The sequence below is a fragment of the Zonotrichia albicollis genome, chromosome 1, assembly GCF_047830755.1.
Source record: "Zonotrichia albicollis isolate bZonAlb1 chromosome 1, bZonAlb1.hap1, whole genome shotgun sequence".
Lineage (NCBI taxonomy): Eukaryota > Metazoa > Chordata > Aves > Passeriformes > Passerellidae > Zonotrichia > Zonotrichia albicollis.
Window position 1 is genome coordinate 120398680 of NC_133819.1, and position 25103 is coordinate 120423782.

The following is a 25103-nucleotide window of genomic DNA, read 5'->3' on the forward strand; positions in this document are numbered from 1 at the left end:
ATGTTTAATGGAATTTCACTTTGAATAATGCATTGTTTTGGGAATACAAATTACCCAAGATTTAAAGTTGCAAGAGCTAAAAAAAGGCTGATAGATACATCCTCTCAAACATTTTTCAGAAATACCATTTACAAAATGCTCTGTTTTCCAAAGAGCTAGAAAAATATGCTTACACTCTTAATTTTGAGGGCATATGGATAGATTTTTAAGTGTTTACAGCATATTCTGAGTTTCCTTTTGTGCTCTCTACATGCCCATGGAGCGATATCTCCCAGCTTGGTTTTGATTCTGCTTCTTTTACTAGTAACTGTAAGGATCTAGAAATGCACAAAAAGAATTCAAGTGCATTGCTATACTGAAAATAAAAGATTTGGTTCTGAATTGGTGTTGCAGTGTCAGGCTGTGCCTCAGTGTGTTTGTGCCATGGGAAGCCAGTGTGAAGTTGACAGTTCCCTGCGAGTTTGGTGCTGTCACCTCCAAGACAGTTCACTGCACGCCTGGAGGCTGTGGTAGCCCTCATCTCAGATAGAAATGTGTTCTTCATTTTTATTGTGATTAGTCACGATCTCCTCACATGGTACAGTAGGTGATAAAATTGACTAAGAGTCAGTAGGATATTTGCTGACATGCTGGTATATTTTTGGAACTTAACAGTGTATGCTTCACATGGAAGTTGTCACTCTTTTGCTTAGAATAACCAAGAAATTTTTCTTTTTTGGTATAATACATTTTTTTTGCTTATCTCATAAAGTTTGCACTCATGCATATTTTAAGAACATCAACTGAAGTAGAAGGATGTTAAGACATAAAATGTGTAGAGAGTTCTAAGAAGGATTTGGCTACACTTCCAGGCAATTGTGCTGTGTTAAAGGTATGCTGAATCAACAGTGCTGTAGCATTAGTCAGCTCAGTGTTCTCCAGGGCCTGGAGTTGCCAGCTTTCTTCACACCAGTTGAATTTTCTGTGTAGTTCAGAAAATTCAACTGGTGTGAAGTTGAATTTTGTCTTTGATTTTTAATTTATTATGTTGTTTTTTTGAGCAATATGATAGGAGTGCAGAATGCTGGAATATTAATTGTGTTCCTCATGCTAGTTAGAAAATATCCTACAAAGACTCCTTTCCTTATGCCAGCTCTCAGAATAAGTTTGGTACCGTTCCCATACAGTGATTTGGATACAGTGCTGGAGTTTAGAACTGCTGTTGTAAATAGAGATAGGAAATATAGATGTTATTGTCAGTGAGCTTTTGGAAAGGCTTCTCTCAGTGCCTCCTACATGTGGTAATTTTCTTATTTTCTTCTTGATGACTGTGCAGCACTGGGTAGGTGATGAGACCAACTTCTATATTTTTTTAGTATGACAAATTGTTTCACCCTTTCAGAACAGTTTTTTTCATTATTGTTATGTAACATAATAAGCTAAATAAAATTTACCACGCCTGGAAACTTATCCTCTTTCAGATTTCTTTTATCCTTTATCAGTGTGCAAAACTAATGAGATTAAAGATTTAGGACAAATCAGATGGGGGGGATTTATTTTTGGCACTGATTGTCCTGTATTACCACTAGGAATTGTAAATGGGTTGGCCTAGTTCTGCCTCCTTTGTAACAATATTAGAATTTTATATTATGAATCAAAAAGGAGAAAAAGTTTAAAGGAGTACATTCTAATGAATACATCAAGCAAATGTATTCTTAAATTAAGTTAGCCTGCAGTTACTTCACCTTATCTTAAAGAATTTGTGCATTTTTAATTTCCATTTTGTTTCTACTGAGAATTTATCCCAGTCTCTCTGGACACATTTTTTTTATGTTTACCTTGTGCCACCTTATTATTCTTGAGGTGGTGGTTTGGGACTTTTTAATTGCTGTTGTTTTTAAGTTCTTCAATCCTCTTCCTGAAACTGTTTTCTAATATACCTTTATCACTGGCCTCTTGTTTACTTCATACAATCACATAAAGATACTGAATTAGCCTCAAAAAACCCTGGTGTCTTAATTTAGATACTGGATGTTATGGGATTTTTCAGGAACCTGCATAAGCAATCCTTTTGCTTAAGCTGCATGGAGTGATTTGAGGGTCATAATTTTCTTAGCAATTTCTTCTCATGATAGTAAGTTAAGCACAGAATTAATTGTGTGATTTGGTCCTTATTTTAGACTGTGCATGTATCTTGCACTTTTTGTAGGTTTTTCTAGTGATTCCTTCATCCTTCATCCCATGTTTACTTTTCTGTGTTTTCTAATTTTGATTTTATAGCTCACTAGTTTGTGCTAGTGTGTGGTGAAGGGTCATTGGTAGACTTGCAGTTAAAACAGACAACCCCCAAATACTTCAACCATGTTAGGGAAAAAGATTAGAGAAGTATCTTCAGTCTTGTAATCTGGAATCTTTGAATTTTCTCTCTGTGAAACATCAAGTAGCTCCTCCATGGATGGCTTTCCCAAGTCAGTTGTTTTGTTGACCCAGCAAATATCTTAAGGCTTGTCATTCTGAGGGAGAAATTTGATTATTTTTAACTGCTGTCTTAAGCAACAGTATTTGAACTTTACATTTTTGAGGCTCCATGTAAATGCCATGTTCTCCATCTTTTCTGTAACCTAGAAATGATGGCAGATGATTTAGAAAAATTTATTGAAGATCAGAAGGCCAAGTTGGCACAAGATAAGGCAGAACTTGAAAATGATCCACCTTACATGGAAATGAGGGTAAGAGTATTAAAAAGCTTTACTGAATTTAAATACTTCTGTTGCCAAAGTCTTGACTGAAGCTTGTTTTCACTGTGCTCTTAAAACTGTATTTGTTGTTAAAGAATGTATTAAAGATTTATCTATTCAAAGTCATTTCCAACTTGAGTACTTGATATATTTATGTGGGTTTTTAAAAACCTGTTTGCCACCAGCGATACACAGTAAGATTTGTGTTTTGCAAGAGAGAAAAGTTTTGTATATGGATTTTATTACTCCTTCACCCTTCCCTAAGGAAGCTGATTAGCAGGGATCTGTCCTCTGCCCACTCCAGAGCTTGGATGTTGGAGTGGGAATGGAAGGTATAAATATCCTCAAAATTTCTGTTCCAAAAACTATGAAATATAAAAGGCAAATAACAAAAAAGAAATTGTTCTTATCATAGCTTTCCTTTTAGTAATTTTAATGTGTAATCCAGCATTACTTTCAACCTCTCTGTTCTCCAATACATAATTACACTAACAATAATATACTAATAATTACATTACAAATGTTGTTCATTTATGTGATATTTCCTCTACTCTGTGATGCAGTAAGGCATTTTGTTTTGCTTTCAGAATAAGGAATCAGAGAAGCTTTCTGGAACTAGCAAGATGTTAATCTCCATGGCTAAAGAAAATATACCTCCAAATAGTCAACAGAACTATCCTTTGGGTATAGTATATTTTTTTTATTATGTCTTCTAGATTTAAGTAGCATTTAATTACCTTTGACAATTTTTGGAAAGATATTACTGCTTTGTGTCTTTAATCATTAGGATGATCATTGTAATTCAAGTGCATAATAATTCTTCAGTCTTCCAAAAGTCTTGGCATTGTATGAGATTTTTTTTTGTAGTTAGGATTTTTTTTTTTAAATTTTTTTTTGGAGTCAGGAAAATATGCCCAAAGCTGTCTCTTTCTTTTTGCAAGGTAGTGCCATTAAAAATACCCCAAATTGACCAAAAAAAAAAAAAAAGAACAACCCAAAAAACTTGCTTGCCAGTCCTTGATAGGTGATATGTCCTTTCCTGTTGTATTTGGGTGTATTTTCAAATCTTTGAAAGCACATTTTTCATCTGGACTTTACTGCAAAAGAGTAGATTCCAGGGAAGCAGGGCCTGTTTCCTTCAGCCTCTTAAGAGTCCTACTCCAACCTGGCTAAGATGCACACAGTTGAACTAATTTTTCTTTTAAATAGTGTCTTTCAGGCAGTTTAAACTGTTCCTATTGCTTTTGTAATTTTTTTACAATATAGTTATTCCTTGTGCAAGGAAAGAACAAGTACTTAATTTTGATTGAAATCTTAACCAGGTGAAATAGTTAGATTTATTTTGATGTGGCTACCAGCTTAATATCTGTTTTCTTTATATATTGTCCTTTTTCTTCATTTCTCTGTGTTCTTTGTGACATTGGATTGAAAATGTGTGATAATATTGTTAATTTTCCTTGCTTGCTCTACCATCTCCCTTCTGCAGGCACTACTGTTATTTCTTAGTTACACTTGTGTAGCTCAGGTTTGTCCTGAGAGCTTTAGAGCTTTTCTGTACCCTATTTCTTGTAGATAATTAACTCTTTTCTTTCATGTGTAGACACTTTGGGCTGTTACCTCATTAATTTTCTTACTGTGCCTACTGTAATTCTGGTCCAATTCTGCAGCTTCCAATGGGATGGAGTTTGAGTTTGTCAATCTGTGGTCTGAAGTGGTCTTAGCTGCATAAGTAAAACCATGGTTTTTATAGGGATGTTGTATAAATAGAACTTCCAGCCATCAGCAAGGCAAATTTCTCAAAGACCTTTAGAGGAAAACTTCACTTAAAAGTACTTGAAATGATAATTGAATATTCCTTGCCTCCAGAAGTGATAATGGATAAACTTGGTTAGAGGGCAGCATTTGAAAAGGTATCTATCACATAGTTTTGGTGGTTTTATTTGGTTCAGCAGGTTATTCCTGGTGTTGGTAATTCTTTTCTTGACTGAGGAAACATATGATACAGAAAACAGAACATAGTATCCCACTGGCTGTGGCAGACAGTAAAGCTTTATTAATATTAAAATAGTTTTATAGTTTTATTTCTTGTTGGAGAGCTATAATTGTTGTGTTTGTTACTGTGAATTTGACCTAACTGTTGACACCTGAATATACTAACACAATGAAGTATTACAGATGAGGGGCATTCAGGTGATCTTAAATGAAAAGAAAAGTAGGGGTTGCCATGTTGTGGTTTAACTGCAGCTGCAACTGAGAACAGCCACTCACTCACCCTGTGCCAGCAGGGTGGGGCAGAGAACTGAAAGTGAAAAAACTCATGGGCTGAAATAAAACCAGTTTAATAATTGAAAAAAGAAAGTAATGAAAAGGAAAATAACAAAGAGAAAGAAGCAAAACTCCAAAAGGACGAGTGATGCAGATGTGAAACAATTGCTCACCACCAGCTGTTGCTCAGGTGCTTGAGCAGCAGATCCCCCCAGCCTCCCTCCTAGGCTTGCTGCTGAGCATGATGCCATATGGAATGGAATGTTTCTATGCTCTGGGGTCAGCTGTCCCAGCCATGTCCCCTCCCAACTCCTTGTGTGTCCCCAGTCCCCTCCTTGGCAGGTGAGAGCAGGAAGTGTGAGTGAGCAGTAACTGCAATATCCCTGTGTTATCAGCACTGCTTCCTGCGCAAATCCAAACCACAGCTCCATACCAGCCCCATACCAGCTGCTATGAAGAAAATGAACTACCCCAGCCAAGCCCAGCACTTTCTATAATAACAATTTAGGTGCTGAAATGGATGGTTGCTGATATTACTGGCTTGCTCTGCTTTAAAGCACTGTAATTTCCTGTGGATTAAATCAGATAGGACCTGTTCCTTGGTAGTTATGAAGTATATTTTATAGTTCTAGCGGTAATGTTGAGGCTCAGACTGAATAAAATTGCAGTTATTTCTCAACATTACATATGTGGAAATGTTTTTGTAGAAATGCATTTAAAATTGTGACATTTAAAACCAATCATTGTCAGTGTGATTATTTGTGGTTAATGGAGTGGGAAATAGCAAATAGATACAACAAATACAGAATAAACAAAAGTAAAAAACAGTTAAAAGGAAGATATATCTCTTATTCTGTCAGAAGAATTCAGAAAAAGTTTGCATGAAATTAGGTTGAATGTATGTTAACACGCGTGATTTTGCTCTGCTAGGCTCTCTCAGAGTAAGTTTTTGAAATGGGTTGTTTCCAAATATCCTCCAGATCATTACCCATAATTTTTATCTCAGTGCTTTTCTGGTGGAAAAAAGTTATTTCTAACAAAATTAACTTTAAACCATCTTTTGTTTGAACACTTCATATATTTGAATCAGAGCACTGGATTCTCACTCCTTTTCTCCTTTTTTTTGCTACTGAGTTTCAGTGGCATGTGTGAAATTACTGAATTAATCTTTCCTCTAACTTGTTAGTTGCTTTTTATCTTTTTCTTAGTTTTCTACAGTTAATTCAGTGGTAATTAGGCGTAAAATAAAAGGCAAGAGCAAGTAGCTGAAACAAACTATTTCTTCTTCTGTATTCTATTCTGCTTTATAACTCCTTTTCTGAAGTTTGAAATGGTACATTATTTTTTTAATGGCACTCACACTTACCTTATGTGCAGAATTAGGAGAAAAGGAACTTGCAGGTCGGAGAAGAACTTCCCATGCAGATTTTGCTAAATGGTTGGACTCTGCAGGCTGTTTTTGAATAGCATGGGAGATATTTAATCAGGTATTGGGTCCTTTGTATCAGGCTGACACCTCTTTGCCATTTCTTCCCTGTCTCAGTTTTCCTGGCTCATGAGGATAGAACAAATCAGAATGTATCTTGAGCCAGGCCAAACAAACTACCCTGCAATAAATCACTGATCTAAGAATGAGTCTTGAATTTCCTCTCTCCCCTTTTACTCCTTGCTACTAATTTTTGCATGGATCATGAGATGTAGAAATGCTTTTAGAGAAGCAGTATGAAATAATAATAGTACACACACTCACTCCCAGTTGTAATCTTTGTCATTAGTTGTGTGATTTTGTGGAATTCACTACTCTGTGGAGGGTGGTGAAAGTGACTGCAGAGATGGGCTGCTGGGATAGGGAATGTTTAATAGAAAGTACTTTGAAATGCATTTTGGGAACAGCAAACAGCTTGCATAGCATTATATTTTATTGTATTTTAAGAGTGCAGCTGCAATGAGACCTGAGCTGCAATGAGTAATCTCAGAAAAGTCCTAATGTGTTTTGGGTCTACTGAGGTGGAAAGAAAAATGATTATTATTTTTATCATATGGTCAGATTCCCTCTAGTTATGTAGGAGCAAACAAATTTTTCATGTGCTAAACAAACAGCTTGTTGCTTTCATTTGGGAAGTATGTTTACTATTGTGTGGTAAACAAAGCTTAAAATATTGGAATAATTTAGAAGCTCACACGTCAAAGGAGATTTCCTTGGAAACTTGCAAAAGAAATATGTACAATATTCAAATAAATTCAGCTTTTTTTTTTTTTTGTAATTGGAAGAAAAACTGTAAGGATGAGAGGAAAACTATCCAAATACCAGTCTATTTTTCTATGCTTTTCACTCAACTACTCATACAGAGAAGGTGATTTTTTTTCAGCTGTTGTGTAATTACTGGTTGTATGGTTAATTCTTTTTTTATTGCTTGTGTCTAATAAAAATCCAGATGTAGCTTTTTGCTTTGTATTGATGCAAAATAGTAAATATGATATTTAATGGTGTTAAACTTTCAGGTGACTATGGCTTGAGTTTGCCTCTTGGAGAAGAATATGAACGAAAAAAGCATAAACTCAAAGAGGAACTTCGACAAGATTACCGGCGATATCTTTCTCAGGTAAAGTGTCTTGTCTGGTTGCTTGACTTTAGTGAGTCTCTTAAAGTTCTTCTCTCATTTAATTGAATGTAGATTAATATATGTAGAAAAAATTTTAAGGAGGCATTCATTATGAGCAATGGCTGAATTTGAAGACTTGAGTGAAAGTAATTTCAAAATGTTTTGTTTATGTATTTTAGGCTTCTACAGATCTCATTGCCATGTGACTACATATACACTACTTTCTATTGTATTGATTTATTTTTGCTTCTTCCTTGTTTTTTTTTTTTCTTAAGAGTTTAAAAGCTGTTACTTCCTGACGTATTTATGTATTCTATGGTCTCTAATTGGGGTAAGAAGTACTTAGTGTGACTCCATTTGACAGCTTCTTTTCAATTGTAGAAAGAAAAACCTTTGATGTTCTGCATAACATGATTTACTAAATGTCACAATAAATTTAAAATTGAAATGGTATGTATGAAATATCATCATCTTGGGAATATTCTGGAGATGCTCTGCATGAATCAGAAAAAATAAGGAACCAAATAATTTCTGTTTTATGAAAATACTGTTTACCAGTGTCTTTAGTTCTTAAAATGAATTAATGGATTTGCTTTATGAAAGGAAGTATCTTTTATTAAGTCAAATATTTTTGACTCAAAGACTCCTTTTGAATAGTATCTTTTCCCTGATTTTTAGGGAATTTCACAGGCAAAAAGAAAGGTAGGGTGCCTTTAATATATATATTTTCTTTTCCTTAAAATTAGTTGCTTTTTGCTTTGTTTGAAAACTTTATGCTCTTGGAATTTAAAAAAAAATCATTACTTTATTTGTGCTATATGCATTTATGCATGCTGTGGTGATTAGCTGTGACTAACAGCATTGCTTGCTTTGTGCAAAATGATTACTTACATATATAATTTTCCATTCATAAGTTTTTAAAATACTTGCTGATTTCCTTTTCCCTATGCAGTTGCCATTGTTGCTGTCTAATGCTGGCTCTACAATAGTTTTTATTTTAGTAGACATATGCTTCAAGGATTATTAGTTATGTAGGTAGTAAGAGTTTGGGGATTTTTTCCTGGTATACATATTTTATAAACCTAGAATAAAATAGTAACTTCTATAAATATTAAATATATCATCACAACCAGAGTCAGGGCTTTTTTCTTCCCTGTCTGCACTCATCAGTAGTGCTTAGGGGAGCAGTAGAACCATTTATTTAGCACCTACTGGCCAGAATGCAAGAATTCAAACAAGCATTATGAGGAATAAAATAACACCTCTGATGTCATTTTTACAAGCTTTGTTTCATTAATTTTAATTTAAAATATTTTTCTACTTTTGTGTGTCTATAATTTTGAGATTGAATGCTGTCCATCCAAATTGTTCAGATTGAGCAACCTAGGTGAAGGACCAGGAGGTAATGTGGTAGAAACACACTCTTCTGGTTTTTTCTGGGGTTTTGAATAACATGCATATGATACAAATTTTCTATATTAGCATGCTCTAGAATTCTTTATTAGCAACAGCAACTGTCTTCTTAACCTCTAACCAAAATCTTCCTTATATAATTTTTGTTTCTTGTTTAATTTAAAGCATCAGATTATTTTCAATGTTAGAATATCATGTTAACACTTAATGTTTCATAATTATCACCAAAGCACCCAAATAATAGAATTTTTACATTAACTTTTAGTGTTTTATTCTCAACTGGACTTCATGGCTTACAAGGCCTTTTTGTTTATGTGTAGTGTCTGGTACATGTTAGCTATATTAAGCTGGTAAGGACTGAGGAAGAACTAAGATAGCAATCTATAATTTCTTTTTCCCACCTAAAGAAAACTGGTGAAACTTTTTGCAGTTTTCGGTGATATTTTTTTGTTAATAACTTGCTTAGTCTTGCTTATGTAGAAAAATGCAGCTTCCTTATCAGGTTCTGATTTTGGAAAAGATATTTGCAAGATCAGAGGTATTCTCTAGAGACGTCTTCAAAATGCATTCAAAGAATTACTTAATATTATAAGGATTACAATTTATTTACTTTTTCTAATAGAAATAACTTGGTTTTCTAAGTAAATCTAGTTGTCTTGGTGCTTAAATATCTTTGTATGATCATTAAGTTCCTTAAACCTTTTAATGTCTAGTTTGAAATATCATTTATAATGATGTAGGTTTGTACTGGAGCAGGACTGGAGAGGCATGTACTTCTTGACATGCCTCTGAGCATTTAGGCCACATTGCAGCATAGATAAGGAAAGGAAGCAATGCTGGTGAAATACTTTGATGAAATACTGTATTTCACCATTCCCCTCTTCAGCTCCTGACACACAAATAGATGACCTTTTTATTAATCAGATTTATAAAACATATGATTGACTGGAAATGGCCTGGATATGCCTTTAAAAAAGAAGTGATTATGACAAATCCTCTAGACCTGCATTCTAACAGCCTGCATCAGCCCTGGTATTTGGTTTGAAGAGCTGGTCCTTTGACTTGCTGCACAGCCAAGATTCCAAGCTGCAGCCCAGGGATCTATGTGGAGCAGCAACTTACTGGTTTTGATGGGAAATTCTGCTCTCAAAGTGGCTGATTTCCATAAGCAATGACCAGATTTGGTGGTGGGTCATTATCCTGGGAAATTTGGGCACTGCTGGTGAGGAAAACACTGTTGAGAGAGAGGTGTGCTTCTGTTAGCATGAATTCCATCTGTCCAAATAAGAGGTAGACGTATGTTTTCTGCTGTTAGAAAAAGCAATTTTTGATCTTGAGTAAGGAAGTGTCTTGGAAGATTCCTTTTATTTTTGTACAGACGCTTATGCTACAGAAGAACTGAGTGGGGTTTCTTTGAATAAAAATAGGGTTTTTTAATATGGAGACTAACTTACATAATATTGGAAATAGTTTAACATGGAAGAAGTGACAAACACTTTCAAACTCAAGCTTAAAACTTGACAAACACGTTTACTTCCTGCATTCCTTGACTTCGCTTCATTTATGTGTTCCAAGAACATCCTACATTTTCAGAATGTGAAAGTTGTCTTCAGTCTTCATTTCATCAAATTACTTCAGAAAATATAATGCCTAACAACTCTTGATTGAGTTAAGATTTGGTATTTTAAAATGTATTGAATGTTTTTATATTTTTTGTTTAATGTAGAAAAATTATCTGACTACTGATGAAGTAGATCCAAATACTCAGGGATTATCTCTTCCTATTGATGAGCGAAGATCTGCCAAGGTAAATATATGAAGGAAATTACTTAAATGGAGTATAACTTCAAAATGTTCCTAGATGTTAAAACTATCACAGAAAAAATATTTCCACTTAAGTTTTTTTGTTCGGTTGGGTTTTTTTCTTTTTTTTCTTACACGAATGTTTTTGGAGGTGGTAAATAGTACTAATTCTCAGAAAAGTCTGTTCTTTCAATTTTTAAAAAAAATTTTGATCCTTGGTTACCTGTATTCATAAGCTTTAGGTATTTGGTTTGTATTATGTAGATCTAATTGTATACTGATACTAGTTTGAGGTTTGCTACCTCTGATCCACGCTTTTAGAGCACTTGATCTGTTCAAAACCTCTAGTGGTTGCTCTTGAGTTTTGTTTAGTAATCACTGTTGATCTGATCTCCTGCCCTCATGCTGTTGGCCTTATAGTCCCAGTTTCTTTCTTGTGTTTGCTTGTAAATTGATCCATGAAGTTGAATTAGCAGAAACATTGTAATTTATCAACAATTTATTAATAATTTTTTTGTGACAAATACTACTCTTTGGTTGTTAAGATTGGTCATAGCTCTGCAGAGATTCAAGGCAGTAAGATAACCTGTGTTGCTGGAGGAGGACCAGACATTTGCACTTTTGGAGGTTTTGTTGGTTCTTTATTTTGTTTTTAACCTTTGTTGCCTTCAAGTTGCACTGTTGGTCAGTGTTTGGGGCTGTGCTGTCACTGCAATCTGGTGCAGGAATTCTGCTGTGGCATGGGTTGGCCTTGCCCTTGTGCTTAAACTTTCTGCCCTTCTGGTGCTCTTGGTTTGGCTGTAGGAGGAGCCAGGTGAGAACACAAATTGGAAATTGATTTTATGAAAAAGCCCCAAACTCCGAGTTATACAAGTGTAAAAAGAAGGCAGCAAGAATGAAACACCCAGGAAGGGGGAAAGGACTCCTCAGGGGCAGCATGCAAAGGCACTGAGTTTGTGTTAGCTTCAGGTTCTCATGAATTTAGATTAACCTTTGCGAGTATGTGTGCTGAAACAGTGAAAAAGAAAGTATGTTTGATTAATTCTGTGGAAATTAATGATGTATTTGTACTGGAAACATGTCTTATCATTGATGGGTTTATATCATATCAGCTCTGTGCAGGTGTGTTGTATCCTTTCTGGCCATCTGTTTGCTGCTCTTGCAGAACCTAAAAGCTGCCAGGAGGTGTCACACTGTGCCCTGTTAATCAGTTGGCCTCTGGGCAGAATATTGAGAGGTTAACATTTGCATTTTGGTTTGCTTTATTAGGTCAAATGTGCAGTCACATAGCATATTGAATTTTCTGCTGAGTGTTTTGCCATCAGTTAAATGTCTACATGCTGTATATTGTCACTGTTAGAAAAACTATAGAAAACTTTTTTTTCCTTGGAAAAAAACCCAAAAAATGAAACGATTTTGGAGAGGATGAGTCTAATCTGTGAAATTTCTAGTAATCTGCTATTTATGTGGTGGTTGAGATATAAATTATTTTTATTTGCAATTTGTTCATGAGAAAGTAAATTTATGTGTGATGCTCAGATTTTGCAAATACTTTTGCTTTATTATTGGAAAATGCTGCAGTGGAAAATACCCTCATTCATAATACTGTAGTATAATTCTCTTTTTCTTTTATATGATTGTTGGAATGAGGTAGTATAAGAGACACGCCATGCTCTAAATGGGGAAGTCAAGAAATAATACAAATTAAAATTTGCTTTATCTGGAGACTTTTGTATTTCATGTTATATAATCAGGCTGTTGATGTACAATTCATGTATATTTTTAGACCTGAGAAAGCTGATTATAAATGTTATCACGTTGCAAAAGCAGCTAGGACAACAAGCACAGGTCCTGTTTTTCTTGATTTTCCTTGCATTCTTCACACTTTTGACTTTTTGCAGTCCGTTTAACTGCTTGAATTTGGCAGTTCAAATTGTAATTGATACATCTTGTCTACACTTGTATTTGTTACCCTGTTTTAATTGTGAGAGGGGAAATCACAACTAATGTTAAAGAAAGAAATTGTGTGTTTGAAAATCAGCTGCAAATTCATTCAATTGGAAATTAGAAGGTGATTCCTAATTCTTGGAGTGAGGCTTTGGTAAATTTTGGAATAGGCTTAACAGGAGCAAACCTGTCTGGTTTTAAAGATGGACCTTGATACACAGTAGTGTCTCTGAGGATTAGACTTGGTGCCCAAGAAGCTGACTTCTACTTACAGATTTCAGATTAAGAGAAAGTGCTATGCTAAGAGAAAATGAACTAAAACCACAAAGTAATTCAAGCCTTTCTTGTACATCACAAAGAATGTGGGGGGGAGGCAAACACACAGTTTGCATTTATTCATTTAGTACTGCAGTTCTCTGAAGTTAAAAGCTACTAAAAATGCAAAATTATGATGCCCTTTTCAATGCCTATTTTAGGAGAGATTACGGCTTGAAAGAAACAAGGAGTACAATCAATATCTCAGGGATAAAGAAGAATGGAATGAAAGACTAAGGAAATTAGGGAAGAAAAACAGAGAGGTAATACAATTTTATAGTCTTATCATTGACTCACATACAAAGTCAGACAAAATACACAAATAATGTTGTTCAATTAGGCTGCATTTTTATTAATGCATCTAAGCAAGTCCTGGTTACAGCTCACATGGTGCAGTTTCTGGTTCCTGCTTCCATCATGTCTGTCTGCTAGAAAGATGCTTTCATTTGCATTATTCTGAAGCATATGCTTTCATTATTCTGATGCTTTCTGTGTCTGAAGCAAATCCCTGGGTTGTTTTTGATGATAAAAGTGATATCCAAAAAAACTATCTGCTTGAACAAAATACTGAACTCCACATAGTGTTCCTTAGCTTTTGTTTGTAGATGCTTTTTTCCTCTGTCACGTAGAAAGCCAGGCAAGTGTAGCAGCCATACAGAATATGGAGCTGTACATTTGTGAATAAAAATCAAGAAGTCTTTACTGCTGAAAGTGAACTAGACATAGTCTGGTTTAGTTCTGAGCTGAGGCCTTTGATTTGTATGGCAGCAAGCAGCTAGGAACACACACACACACACACACACCCCCTCTCCTCTGTTGGAAGGGGGAGAAAATCCGAAGAGTGAAAGTGAGAAATAGTGTGGATTGAGTTAAAGACAGTTTAATAGGTAAATTAAAAGCTGCTCACACAAGCAAAGCAAAGCACACCAAGGAATTAATTCACTTCCCCTGGGCAGGCAGGTGTTCAGCCATCCTCAGGAGAGCTGGGCTCTGTCACATGCAGCTGTGACTTGGCAAGACAAACGCCATACTCAGAACATCCCCCTTCCTTTAAGGTGAGCATGACCCCTTAGAGAGTGGAATATCCCTTTGGTCAGTTGGGATCAGCCATCCTGGCTGTGTCCCTTCCCAACTTCCCGTGTACCTGCAGCCTCCTTGCAGGTGGGGCAGTGTAAGAAGCAGAGAAGACCTTGACACTGTTTGTGCTATTCAGTAGGAATAAGATTATCCCTGTCTTAACACCACTGTTTTCAGCACAAATCTAAAACATAGCCTCATACAAGCTACTATGAAGAAATTCATCCCAACCAAAACCAGTGCAACAGCCAGTGGGATTCTTAGGTCTGATTAACATTGTTCTGAGACTTTGTTTTAGTAATCTGGAAGCAATAGATTGATCTGTAAAATCATCTTAACTTTAAAGTTTTGTCTAGAATAGGTAAGTTTCCTTTTAAAAATATTTTTGTTTAGTGATGGACTGTAATAATTTGGGACTCCCATCTAGTGAAAGTTTTTAGAAGATTTAGAAGAAAGGTTTAAGAAGTCCTTCCACTTCTTTTTAATATGAAAATTCTGAAGTGTACAGTAGTGTGAAAGCTAGACATTCTATAAAAGACCTTGTGTTTGTACCCAAAGCAGATGGAAGTTTATCTTCCTTACAACAGTTGGCAACTGCTAATCCCCCTGTATTTGTAATTTCTGTCTAGAAAAATGTTTCTTGTTTATCTCTAGAAAGATTGTTTTTTCATGAGAGAAAACTTTCTCTTTTCCTTCAAGTCCTCTTGAGTTTCATATAGTTGAAAACTGTTTTAATTTGTGAAGGCATCTATAAGGGAACATTCAGGCTTCTTTCAGATGTTGGAATTCAATATCTCATTCTTACTTCCTTCTTCAAGGTTTGAGGTGCTACACAGCAGTGATCCCTAGGAAATACTGGCAAAAGTGTAGCTTATTTTTGTGCAACTGAATCTAAAAATCTCTAAAATTTTTCTGCATGTTTGGGCACTTACATTTCCTAAGCTGACTTACCTAATGAAATCTGTCAAGGGTTTTTCTTTTTGCTTTATTTGTATCTACTTGGACCTTTAAGTTGCATTTGTATTATTCTGGTTAGAAACAATTTTACTATCAGAAAAGAACAAACAGGAAGAAAATGGTTAGGATTTGTTTGGGTTATGCCGTCTCTGAGGGGTATTTAACTTGGAGTGAGAGTCAAATTATATATGTGATGTCCAAAATTTGATCCAACAGTTTAGATAGTCATAGGATAAATCCTACTCTGAGTAGTGTTATCTTCACAGTTTAGATTAGGCTGGTCAGGCTTTATTTGGTGGATTTCTGAAAGGATGGAGAATCCACAGTCCTGGACAACCCATTCCACTGCTTTAACTGCTTGATCTGAACTTCTGTCCCTCTGTATCCCATTGGAATTTTCCTTTGCTGCAACTGTGGCTGTTGGTTGTTTGAAAACCATGAATACTGGTATCTCTGTAACCACCTTTTACACAGGGACTGCAATTACTAGTTCCTCCTGTCCTGTACACACCCTCCTTAATCTTTTTCCAGGGTGAATAAACCCAACTCTGTCAGCTTCTCCTTTAATAGCTCAGATACCATCTCATCTCTCTGCACTTTCTGCAGGTCATCAGCAGAGACTGGGCACACTACACAGAACCTAAATATTAGATAAATACTGAGCAGAGAAGGATCACTTGCCTTGACCTGCACAGATCCTGCTGCCCAGGGTGTGGTGGGCGGTCACCACTGCAAGCATGCTCTGCTGCCTCACGCTCAGCTGCTTGCCCATGATTAACCCAGGCCTTTTTCTACAGAGCTGCTCTCTAGGTGCTCAGGGCCCAGCCTGTCCTGGTGCATGGCACTGTTCTGTCTCAGATGCAGAGGTTTGCCTTGGCATTTGTTGATTTTCACGAGCTTTTTGTCAGCATGTTTCTCCAGTTTGTCAAGACCCTTCTGAGTGGCAGCCATATCCTCTAGGATGTTGATCCTTCTTCCCAGTTTGGTGTCATTTACATCCTTAATTTATTTTTCATTAATTATTGTAAAGTATGAGTTAGTGTTGTCTTTATTCTATGCTGGAATGAATAGATCATAGATTAGTACATAGAAATGTACTAATCTTTATGTAAAACCATTGTGTTTTTAAGGACTGTGTGTTGAATACTAGTCCAGAGTGTCATAGGGTTGTTTTTTAATTGCTTAACTATCCTGTTGCAGACATATTTTATGCAAAATCTTTTCGTTAAGATCTTTTCTCTTGAAAAGCTGAGAATCTTCAGAAACAAAATGTAAACAATAATTATCTGTTGCTGTAAAATGTAACAAGTGCATCTTTGATTGGTTTCATGTAGTAGTTTTTAATTAATAGATAATTACAGTCTAGCTGTCTCAGACTCTATAGTCAGTCACAAGATTTTATTATCATTCCTTTCTATTCCTTGCTAACCTTCTGATTAAATCCTTTCTTCTATTCTTTTAGTAGTGTATATAATTTTCTTTTAATACAATATATATCATAAAATAATAAATCAACCTTCTAAAGCATAAAGTCAAGATTCTCTTCTCTTCCCTCATCCTGAGACCCCTGCAAACACCACCACACTCTCCTTTCTCATGATGACATTTCCTGAGGAGTAAGAAATAGATTAAGAAATGCTCAGGTTAAAAGGCCGTGCTTATAGGTAAGAACTATCACAGACTTGCCTGAATCTGGATAGAATGAGAATACCTAGTCTCTTGAAGTAAAGTTTGAAGTGTTTTTTTGATTCTTTGCACCTCAAAAACTGAAGGTCAGATTGGAGTTCATAAAAGATCTGTCCAGTATTGATAGCCTTTCTTCTGAAAGACATTAGATAAAATGAAGACTACATGTTTTCCCCCCCCAAAAAATGAATAAGACCCTAGATTTTAAGCACTTGAAGTATTTTCCTTGCTCACCTCTTGACTTTCTTCTTGTTTTGGGTTTATTTGAAGAAATACAAAACTAAGGTTTTACTCAATGTGATTTCTTTATATTCAACTCTCAATATTGTTTCCATTAAACAGAATGAGATGCACAGGAATAAAGCACCTATTGCTGTTACCAGGCTCCAGCCAGAATTACGTGCAGAAGTCCAGCCCTGTAATCCAGGTGCAAAACCTCCCAAGAAGGATGCTTTTACTTCCACAGAACATTGTGAAGAGCTGCTAAATAAGAGATGGATGGAGGAAGACAGGTACCACAGGTTAGATGATGAGGCTGAATTGAGAAGTTGACTATTAAATAAAAGATTTGATGAGAATTTGGATGTTCCAAATCAAAGACATCATGGATTTACTAGCCAATCTGTAATTCCTACTAGGAAGCATCACAGAATTGATGAAGATGGTGATTTTGGTAGAAGATACTACAGAGTGGACTATGATCCTGAGGCAAATGCAGAAATGGACCCTAGATTTAGATCTGAAAGCACCTATGACAGAAAAGCTCCCCGGGGTTTTTATGCTGAAAGGTATTCTTAAATTCTGTTATCTCTATTCTGCCATTCTGTTTTCTCCTTTATTTCTGTAGTGCTTGCTGATGGCCATGGTTTACTCCCTTTAAATATTAGGGAAGATTCCCATGTGAGAGCAGGATTTTTGTAAGTACTTTTGTACTTACCAAAAGGACCTTTGCAATAATGTATAGAAAAAATGTTGAAGAATTAGATCATTTGCTAAGACTATACATGTATTAAGAGGCATTTTATATATCACAGCAAACCAAGGATACTACAGAAATTACCCCAGAAGCTGCAGTCCACAATTCATTTTTATGAAGAATGGTTTGCCAGAAAATATATTTGAAAGCAAACCCCTGCACTGAGAACCCAATGTTACCTCTTTTTCCTTAGTCTGTAATAGTTACAGTTACAAGTCAGTATTCAGTTCAGATTCCAAAATTGGTTTGAGCTTCAGTTTTTGGAATGTGTGACTATGTGTAAAAAAATGTAAAAGTCTATTTTTTAAAAATCTTCTTTTTGAATCCATGTCTTGCTAAATGACAGGCTTGAAACGTCTGTGTAGGTGAACCAAATCCTGATGGTTTTAATAGGTGCTAATCTCTGTAATAACTACACAGTTTGAATAAGCATTTATGAAAGCCCAAACCAAACAAAAGAGGGTGTCTTATATAAATCATTCAGGGAGAAAACTGATACTATGTACTGTTCAGTATTAAATTGTCTTTACTATGTTAACTGATACATCAGTTGGGTTACTTTGACATAAATTGTTAATCTTTCTCTTCTAGTTTACTCATTTAAAAGAAAAAAAAAGAAATTATAGCCATCCTGGTCATCCAGGGTTTGGCATTCTGGCCACCTTTAGGTATTCCATTGCAAGAACCGGTTGCTTTTAAAACCAGATGGCTTGTGGTGTGAAAATACTGCTTTATTTAGCTGTGTAAACAAACTTGACATTTGTTTATACAGCTAAATAAAGCAGTAAATTTATTGTAAATAAATTTTCAAATAATATTTTAAAAGTGTTAATTTGTTCCCTTTCCGGGTCTTGGGAACATGAGTGTTGTAGTTATTTTTATTTCTGTTAAGCCTGTTGCCAGAATTATTTTCCTGCAGTTGCTTCAGTGAAGGAACCACCAGTGTTCTTCCTTTGCAAGGCAAAATAAACACTTTTTCTTTTTTCTAGAATTAACACTTAACAAAGACAAATTGTACCATTCTCAACAGTGTTGAATATTACTATTATGTTTTGTTGTTAGTGGCTGGTGGATGGTTTAAATGATCTTTTGAGTCATTGTTTACAGGGATAATTTTCTGGGTAGTATGCAAGTTAATAACTGGGGGGAGGGGAAATGTTCTTCTACTAGAAAAGCATTTTCTGAATTCAGTGAACTCCTATTTCTTTTCCAGTTTCAAATGTCAAGAGAGTTAGAATAATTTTTCTCCAAAAATAGCTCTTGATATTCTTTCTCAGTCTTTAAAAAAAGTAATCGTAAAGGAAGTAAGTTTGTGGAAAAAATGAAATGTCTGGAAGTGGTTGGGAGAGGCAGACTCTAATAAATGTGTTACTGCTATGTTTCAGACTGTGTGTTCTGGTGTGCTTCTAAAAAGCATGTTTTTATTCACTCAGTGTTTCTGAAAAAGACTAGCAAATGGAAACAGTGGTTAAATAGATGAGAGGAATAAGATTGTTTTCTGCTGAGATTCAGAGAAGAGACTGCAAACTTCAAAATTTCTTCCATTCTGTTGTTTATTACTTGTAGAAATGAGTAAATGAGGTTTTAGGATAGAGTGGACTTGTCCTATAGCTTTTCAGAAATAAAAACAGTTACAAGCTTAACTTGGTGTCTAACAAAGACAGTAAAAATATTTTTGAAACTAACAGCAGTATTTATTCTGTGTTAGTTAATACTCAGAAGGATGAGTGTCCTTTTTTTATTAGGTAGCTGTTTGCCACTGTCTAATGCAGTTGGACACACAGTCTTATTATTTAAATAAAAGTAATAATTTGATAATGTTTCAGGGTTTACTTTGTTTTGCAAAGAATTTATACAGAACTATATAAATAAAATATCAGCAAGTATGATGTTTGAACTAACAGCAGATATCATATTGAATATTAGTAGACTCGTTTTTAGTTATTCCAGAAATCATGGATGGTGCTTATAAATATCTGTGACTAATATATCACCAGGCAACGCATGAGTTATTTGGAAGGACCTCTGAAACTGCTTTAGCTCCAGTTTTCATTAAAAGACAATACAGAAGAGTGTCTTATCTTTGCTGTTGGCAGACTTGGTGCATCTTCTTAAAAGAAGCTGCTGGACCATTACCTGAATTTCCTGAACAAGATTGTTTGGGGGTTTTTGTGTATATTTTCTACTAATGAATTATTGTTGAAAATTAATTTTCAGTATTTCTTTATTAAATGTGTTTTTTAATCTAGTACTTGCTTCTCCTTTGAAAGGAGCTCCACTTAACCTCCTCTGAAGTAAATTCATTCTCTTCAAGGAGGAACTTAACAGCTCAGCTTCTGAAGAGTTAGCATTTTTTTCTACATTTCAGGCAAAGTCAACTTTAAACACACTTGATTCATGATGGATACTAAATTCAAAAGGAGGCATATTTTTATTTGCTCTACTGAAGTTCTGAGGTTTTATATGGGGTTTATTAGTTTGGAGAGGCAGATATTCGTAACAGGACTTTTCAGGAGGGTTTCTGTTTTGATGGAGGCACAAGGTCTGTGACATATTTCAACAAACAGAAATGGTGACTGGGAAGTGAGAAGAATTGCAAAATGTTTTAGCTCTCAGGAGTGGAATGCTTCAGTCCATCCCCAGCTGTCAGGTCTGTCCTGTAAACAGGAGACAGCAGCTTCTTGATTGAATTGGGCCAGCATGTCTGGGCCTGCCTGCTAAGCTGGCTACTTTTTACAAAAAAAGATTACCTCTTAAATTTCAAGGTTTGTTTTTTGCTTCCTTCTTACATCCTTTCATTACACTGGAGACTTGGCTTTCTATTTTCTAGCTGTGTTTCAGCCTTATGTGACCAGCCTTATAAGGAGTAGATTGATTGCTGTCATCAAGATGAACTTCATTGTGAAAGATCATTTTATGACAAGAGGATAAATGCTCTTTCATGTTGTTCTGGTGGGTTGTTAAGATGCCAGATCAATGTTTAATAACCAGCATGCATCCTTTTGCCTTTGATTATTGGCTTCTATTTAAATTAGGGATTGACAGAGCTGTGGTTATTTTTATGTAAAAAAATTGAGGTTTTGTTCCCCATGTTTACTTTTAACTAGTTTTTTTTTGGGTTTTTTTGTTTGTTTGTTTGTTTGTTTGTGTAATAGGAAGTTCATGGCTCTCTCCAGCTCTGGAAAAAGCATAATTTTGATAGCATTTGTTGAGTACTTCGTTTTTCATTGAATACCTATTTTTGCCCTCTTTTGTCATGATAAATTGAAGTCCTCCTTATAAAGCCATTATTTTGCAAGTCAAGAAAAGTTTACAAATTCTCCTACCCCAGATCTTTTCAGGAACAGATCTCTTGTGTCTATACAATATTTGGCATCTCTGCAGTTACTTGGAGTTTCTATCATATGATTTCACTTCTTATGTAGATGACTCAAATTTTAGCTCCTGGATTTTTGTGTTCATGGTGTTGCCAGTCTTTTGCCAGTCACCTCACCCTTTTAAAGTCTATCAGGTGTGTAGTGAAATGTAGATTGCCATTGAAGCAGCTTTTCATATCTGAATTGGCTGTTTCACCAGACTTAACCAATAGCTGTGTGCCAAAACCTGTTGAAGACTTTGCTGGCTCCTGGGGATTAAGAGCAGCAAGATCTGTTTCAGTTAATGCAGTGTGAGTGTCAAAAGCCCTTTAGCTTTCAAAACTCTTAACCAGACTCATTAGATAAGGGCTGCAGGAAAGCAGGCTTGGGAATTCACATTCCAGACAGAGAGCTGCCCTGACAATGCTAGCAAAGTGAATTATTTTATTTCTAGAATATTTTGTGACGTTTTCAGGACTGGTTCTGCTGTCCAGTGTGCATTCAGGCAGCAAATGCATTTGCACTAAACTGCTGAACCTTCCATTTCAGATTGGCTGTTTCTGGGCAAGCATAGCTGAGTATTTTCTGTTTCTTTAAGGCCCTATCTGAATGGAATGGTAAGAGATGTACCTGCAGACTATGAAGATGAATTAAAGGAGAGAGCACGTGTGCGGCCGTTGTCAAGAGCTGGAGATTCTAGGTGTGGTATACCCTGTACTTTTCTGATAATTGGACTGCAAAATCATGGTGAGATGAAAATGCTGACTTCAAATCCCAAAACATTGTCTGAAATGCCTGAAAGTTTTTCCTGAAGCTAGAATATAGTATAACAAGACATGTTTCCTCTGAAAATGGCCATTGAAGCTTGCATGCCAGTTTTTTTTTTTTTAATTAATAGAGCACTTTTGCTCCAACAGAGGACTTTTATTGGGTCAAATACTGTGGAATTCTGTTTTCATAGTAGTTTTAAAATTTCTTTTCTTCCTCTTGTCTTGGTTTTGCACACCCTGAAATGATCTAAGTGGGTGAGGTGGAAGCAGAACGCTTGTAAAGTCCTTACATAAACTCTTGACTGGCACCATTCAGTCTGCCAGCATGGGTGAAGTGCTCAACTGAGGCAGTTTTTCTGATGGCTTCAGAAACCACACGCAAATGGGAATTGTGAGAAATGCCTTTTTGCCAAGCAGTTTCTTTTTTTGCTTGGGATATTTCTTTGGATTGTAGGAAAACTGTTTGTCACAAATGTGTCACATAGTGATGCAAGTGAGTCTGTCATAGTTCCCACAAACTGTGTAGGAAATTCATGAGTTTGATCACTCCATTTTCTTTTTTGTCTTTGCCAGAAATCAGATGCAGATTAGTTCTTCAGCTAGTGAACAGGCCAAGTCTGCAGGTGAAAGGCTATATGCAACAGGCCTTGTTCTTGGTATGTATAAAAACCTCACTAATAACACTGAGTTAGCCTTTCTTTGCATATGTGTCTTGGTTTGAAAAGACAGGTGGCTGCTGAGGAAGGCAGGAGCCTTCCCTCAACTGGTAAATGTAAACTCCCTCCCTCCAAATTGTTATAAATTTGAAATTAAGGGAAGCTCTCAGGCAAAGATATGGGAGCAGGAATAACAGTTCTTTATTAGGGAAGAAAATAAAAATAAAAGAAACAATGTGGTAATACAAAACAACACTGACAGAGTCAGAATACAGCCTGACAGCCTGTTGGTCAGGGTGCTGGTAGCAGTCCAATAGGAATTGTGCCTGCAGTCCTCCTGGAGTGTCAGGTGTGGTTCTGTTGGAGCAGGGATCCTGTAGAAGGGTGGAGTTTTCCTCTGAAGATCCAGTGGTGGTGTAGATGGGCCTGGTCTTCCTCTGGAAATCCAGTGGAAAAGGCAGCTGCTCTCTGGGAATGGTGTCCCAAAATCTCAGATTATATCCAGTTAGGGATGCTTGGCTCCTCCTTCTGGGCAGAGCTTCTCACAATGGGATGCTGTAATTTTTATCAGTCACACTCAGTGGCTCAGTAACAGAAGATATATCCTGGAGGAGGATTGGTTTGTGGAAGAGATAAAGAAAAATGCCCAATTAACAGAAGGTAACTGCCATGCCTCTGACAGATGGCAAATAGAATACACACATTACCTTGCAATCTAGGACAATATGTTATTTTTCCATGTGAATAGTTAAAAACTAGAAAAATGAGCATTTGTTTTTCCTTCTGTTAGTTGTCTCCAAGACTAGTAAATAAGTGTTATTTACATAGAGAAGCTAAAGCAAAACATAGTCCTTTTCTCCCTTAATGTAACTTACTAATTAATGTTTGACTTACTAATTAATTTTGAAGAGCCCAAGTTTTTTCTTAGATTTTATAAACTTTTTAAGGCCCAGATAAGTGATTAAATTATTTTACAAATTGAAGTATGGGAGAAATCTTAACCTCTGTATTGTTAAAGACACAGGTTTACAGTGAATTTTAATTTCAGAAATATGAAAAATGGTACTGTGAAAAATTATTCTGGTTATCTCTCCTGTAGCCAGAAAATTTAACAGGAAACATTAGTATTGAGTGTAACAGAGAGAAATACTGGTGAAGACATAGCATTCTTAGCTGAATTCAGGAAAATGTAAGGCAAGAATAAAAGAACTCTAGTAGTGCTTTGGATGGGAGCTTTTGAAGGCGAGCTAGCTTTGAATTATGGCAAAATAGATTAACAGTTGTCAGAATAATTTCTGTTAATTTTATCATTTGAATTGACCTGATCTTCAAAGCTATATGTAGCAGGTCAGTTTTTTGGAACTGTTTAAAGGCAGCATTAAACCAGAGGTGTCATAGGGGTCACTCTCTGGTCTGCCCAGTCATCTCAATTGAAGTAACTTGAGGACACAGAGGTGTGAATTTGTACTCCTAGAAGTCCTGGTTAGAAGAGTATTGTAAACTATATTGTGTAAAGATTAAGTAAATTAAAACTGGAATTTTTTCAAAATGGGAAGTGATTTCAGACTCTCCCAAACTCACAAACCATGAGGTTATCTTGCACATTCTGGTCTCTTTGTAATCCCAGCACAACAGGGACTACAAATCACAAATTTGATTTTTAATTTAAAAAATCAGTTAGTCATGCATCAGGTTTTGTTGCTGTTCCTTATTTGGCTTTTGTTTTAGATTCTTTCCAGCTTCCTTCTCTTTATTATTCAGATCTACTTCACCAGAAGTCCAGTCAGTTTGTGTACAGAGTATCCTAACAGTCTTTGTGTCTGATAGTCATACAATACAGAAGATGCTGCTGCTGATGTTTTTTGGAGTTTGTTTTTAAAATAAAAGAAGACCTCTGCACTTACTGGGGAGGAACCACCACGAACTTAAAGTTTTATGTGTTCCTTAAAATCGTTGTGAGCTGTTATCACCGTTTCCACATCTGTCGGTACTTTGCTGTTTCTTAGTAGTCATGGGAACCATCCTAAAATTGGAACCATTTACTTTCCTCCCCATGGGTTTGACTCCCTTCAGTTTTAATGTTCAATTTTATAAAGAGCAGTGCCTCATAATTTTGGAGTGCTGTAGTGTGTCTTCCTTAGGTGAATATTAGATTAAAAAAATAAAATTAGTTTACTTTTTATAGTTGCTGTTGTACCAAATAGCTTTGAAATTTATAGCTTCCTTTTCCTATAAATTAGGAAAATCTTTTTTTTTTTTTTTTTAGTCAGTAGAGATACAGTGTTTGTACAGTCTGCTGTGTTTCAGTTTTTAAATTGGCTGAAAGGCAATTTTCTTGTCCAGTACCTTTAGTGTACTTTGTGGAACATTTACACAAGTGTGTGGTCATTTCCATTAGGTGGTCAGGACCAAGAACTTCTTCAGAAGAGAAAGGAGAAATACAGACAAGAACTGATGGAGCAGATGGCTGAGCAGCAGCGGAACAAGAGACGGTAATGGAAAGTTACTGTCTTTTAAAAAGATAATGGCTGAAATTTAAAGGCATTCCATTAATTCAGTGTG

At 35.8% G+C, this 25103-nt stretch overlaps 1 protein-coding gene across 4 annotated transcripts in view; it reads left to right on the forward strand.

Annotated features, from left to right (window-relative positions):
- The window catches only part of CSPP1 (centrosome and spindle pole associated protein 1), a 66564-nt gene that overhangs the window by 1631 nt on the left and 39830 nt on the right, over nucleotides 1-25103 (forward strand). For 2 of the 4 annotated variants that reach the window (XM_014274315.3, XM_074551977.1), the window contains exons 2-11: nucleotides 2605-2708; nucleotides 3305-3401; nucleotides 7485-7585; nucleotides 10725-10805; nucleotides 13225-13326; nucleotides 17126-17304; nucleotides 17422-17571; nucleotides 21714-21815; nucleotides 22459-22541; nucleotides 24940-25033. In XM_014274315.3, coding sequence (XP_014129790.2) covers nucleotides 2607-2708; nucleotides 3305-3401; nucleotides 7485-7585; nucleotides 10725-10805; nucleotides 13225-13326; nucleotides 17126-17304; nucleotides 17422-17571; nucleotides 21714-21815; nucleotides 22459-22541; nucleotides 24940-25033 — 1091 coding nt within the window. In that variant the 5' untranslated portion in view covers nucleotides 2605-2606. Of the gene's footprint in view, nucleotides 1-2604; nucleotides 2709-3304; nucleotides 3402-7484; nucleotides 7586-8263; nucleotides 8288-10724; nucleotides 10806-13224; nucleotides 13327-17125; nucleotides 17305-17421; nucleotides 17572-21713; nucleotides 21816-22458; nucleotides 22542-24939; nucleotides 25034-25103 lie in introns of all 4 variants that reach the window. The other 2 variants (XM_014274132.3, XM_014274264.3) reach the window with 2 other exon arrangements.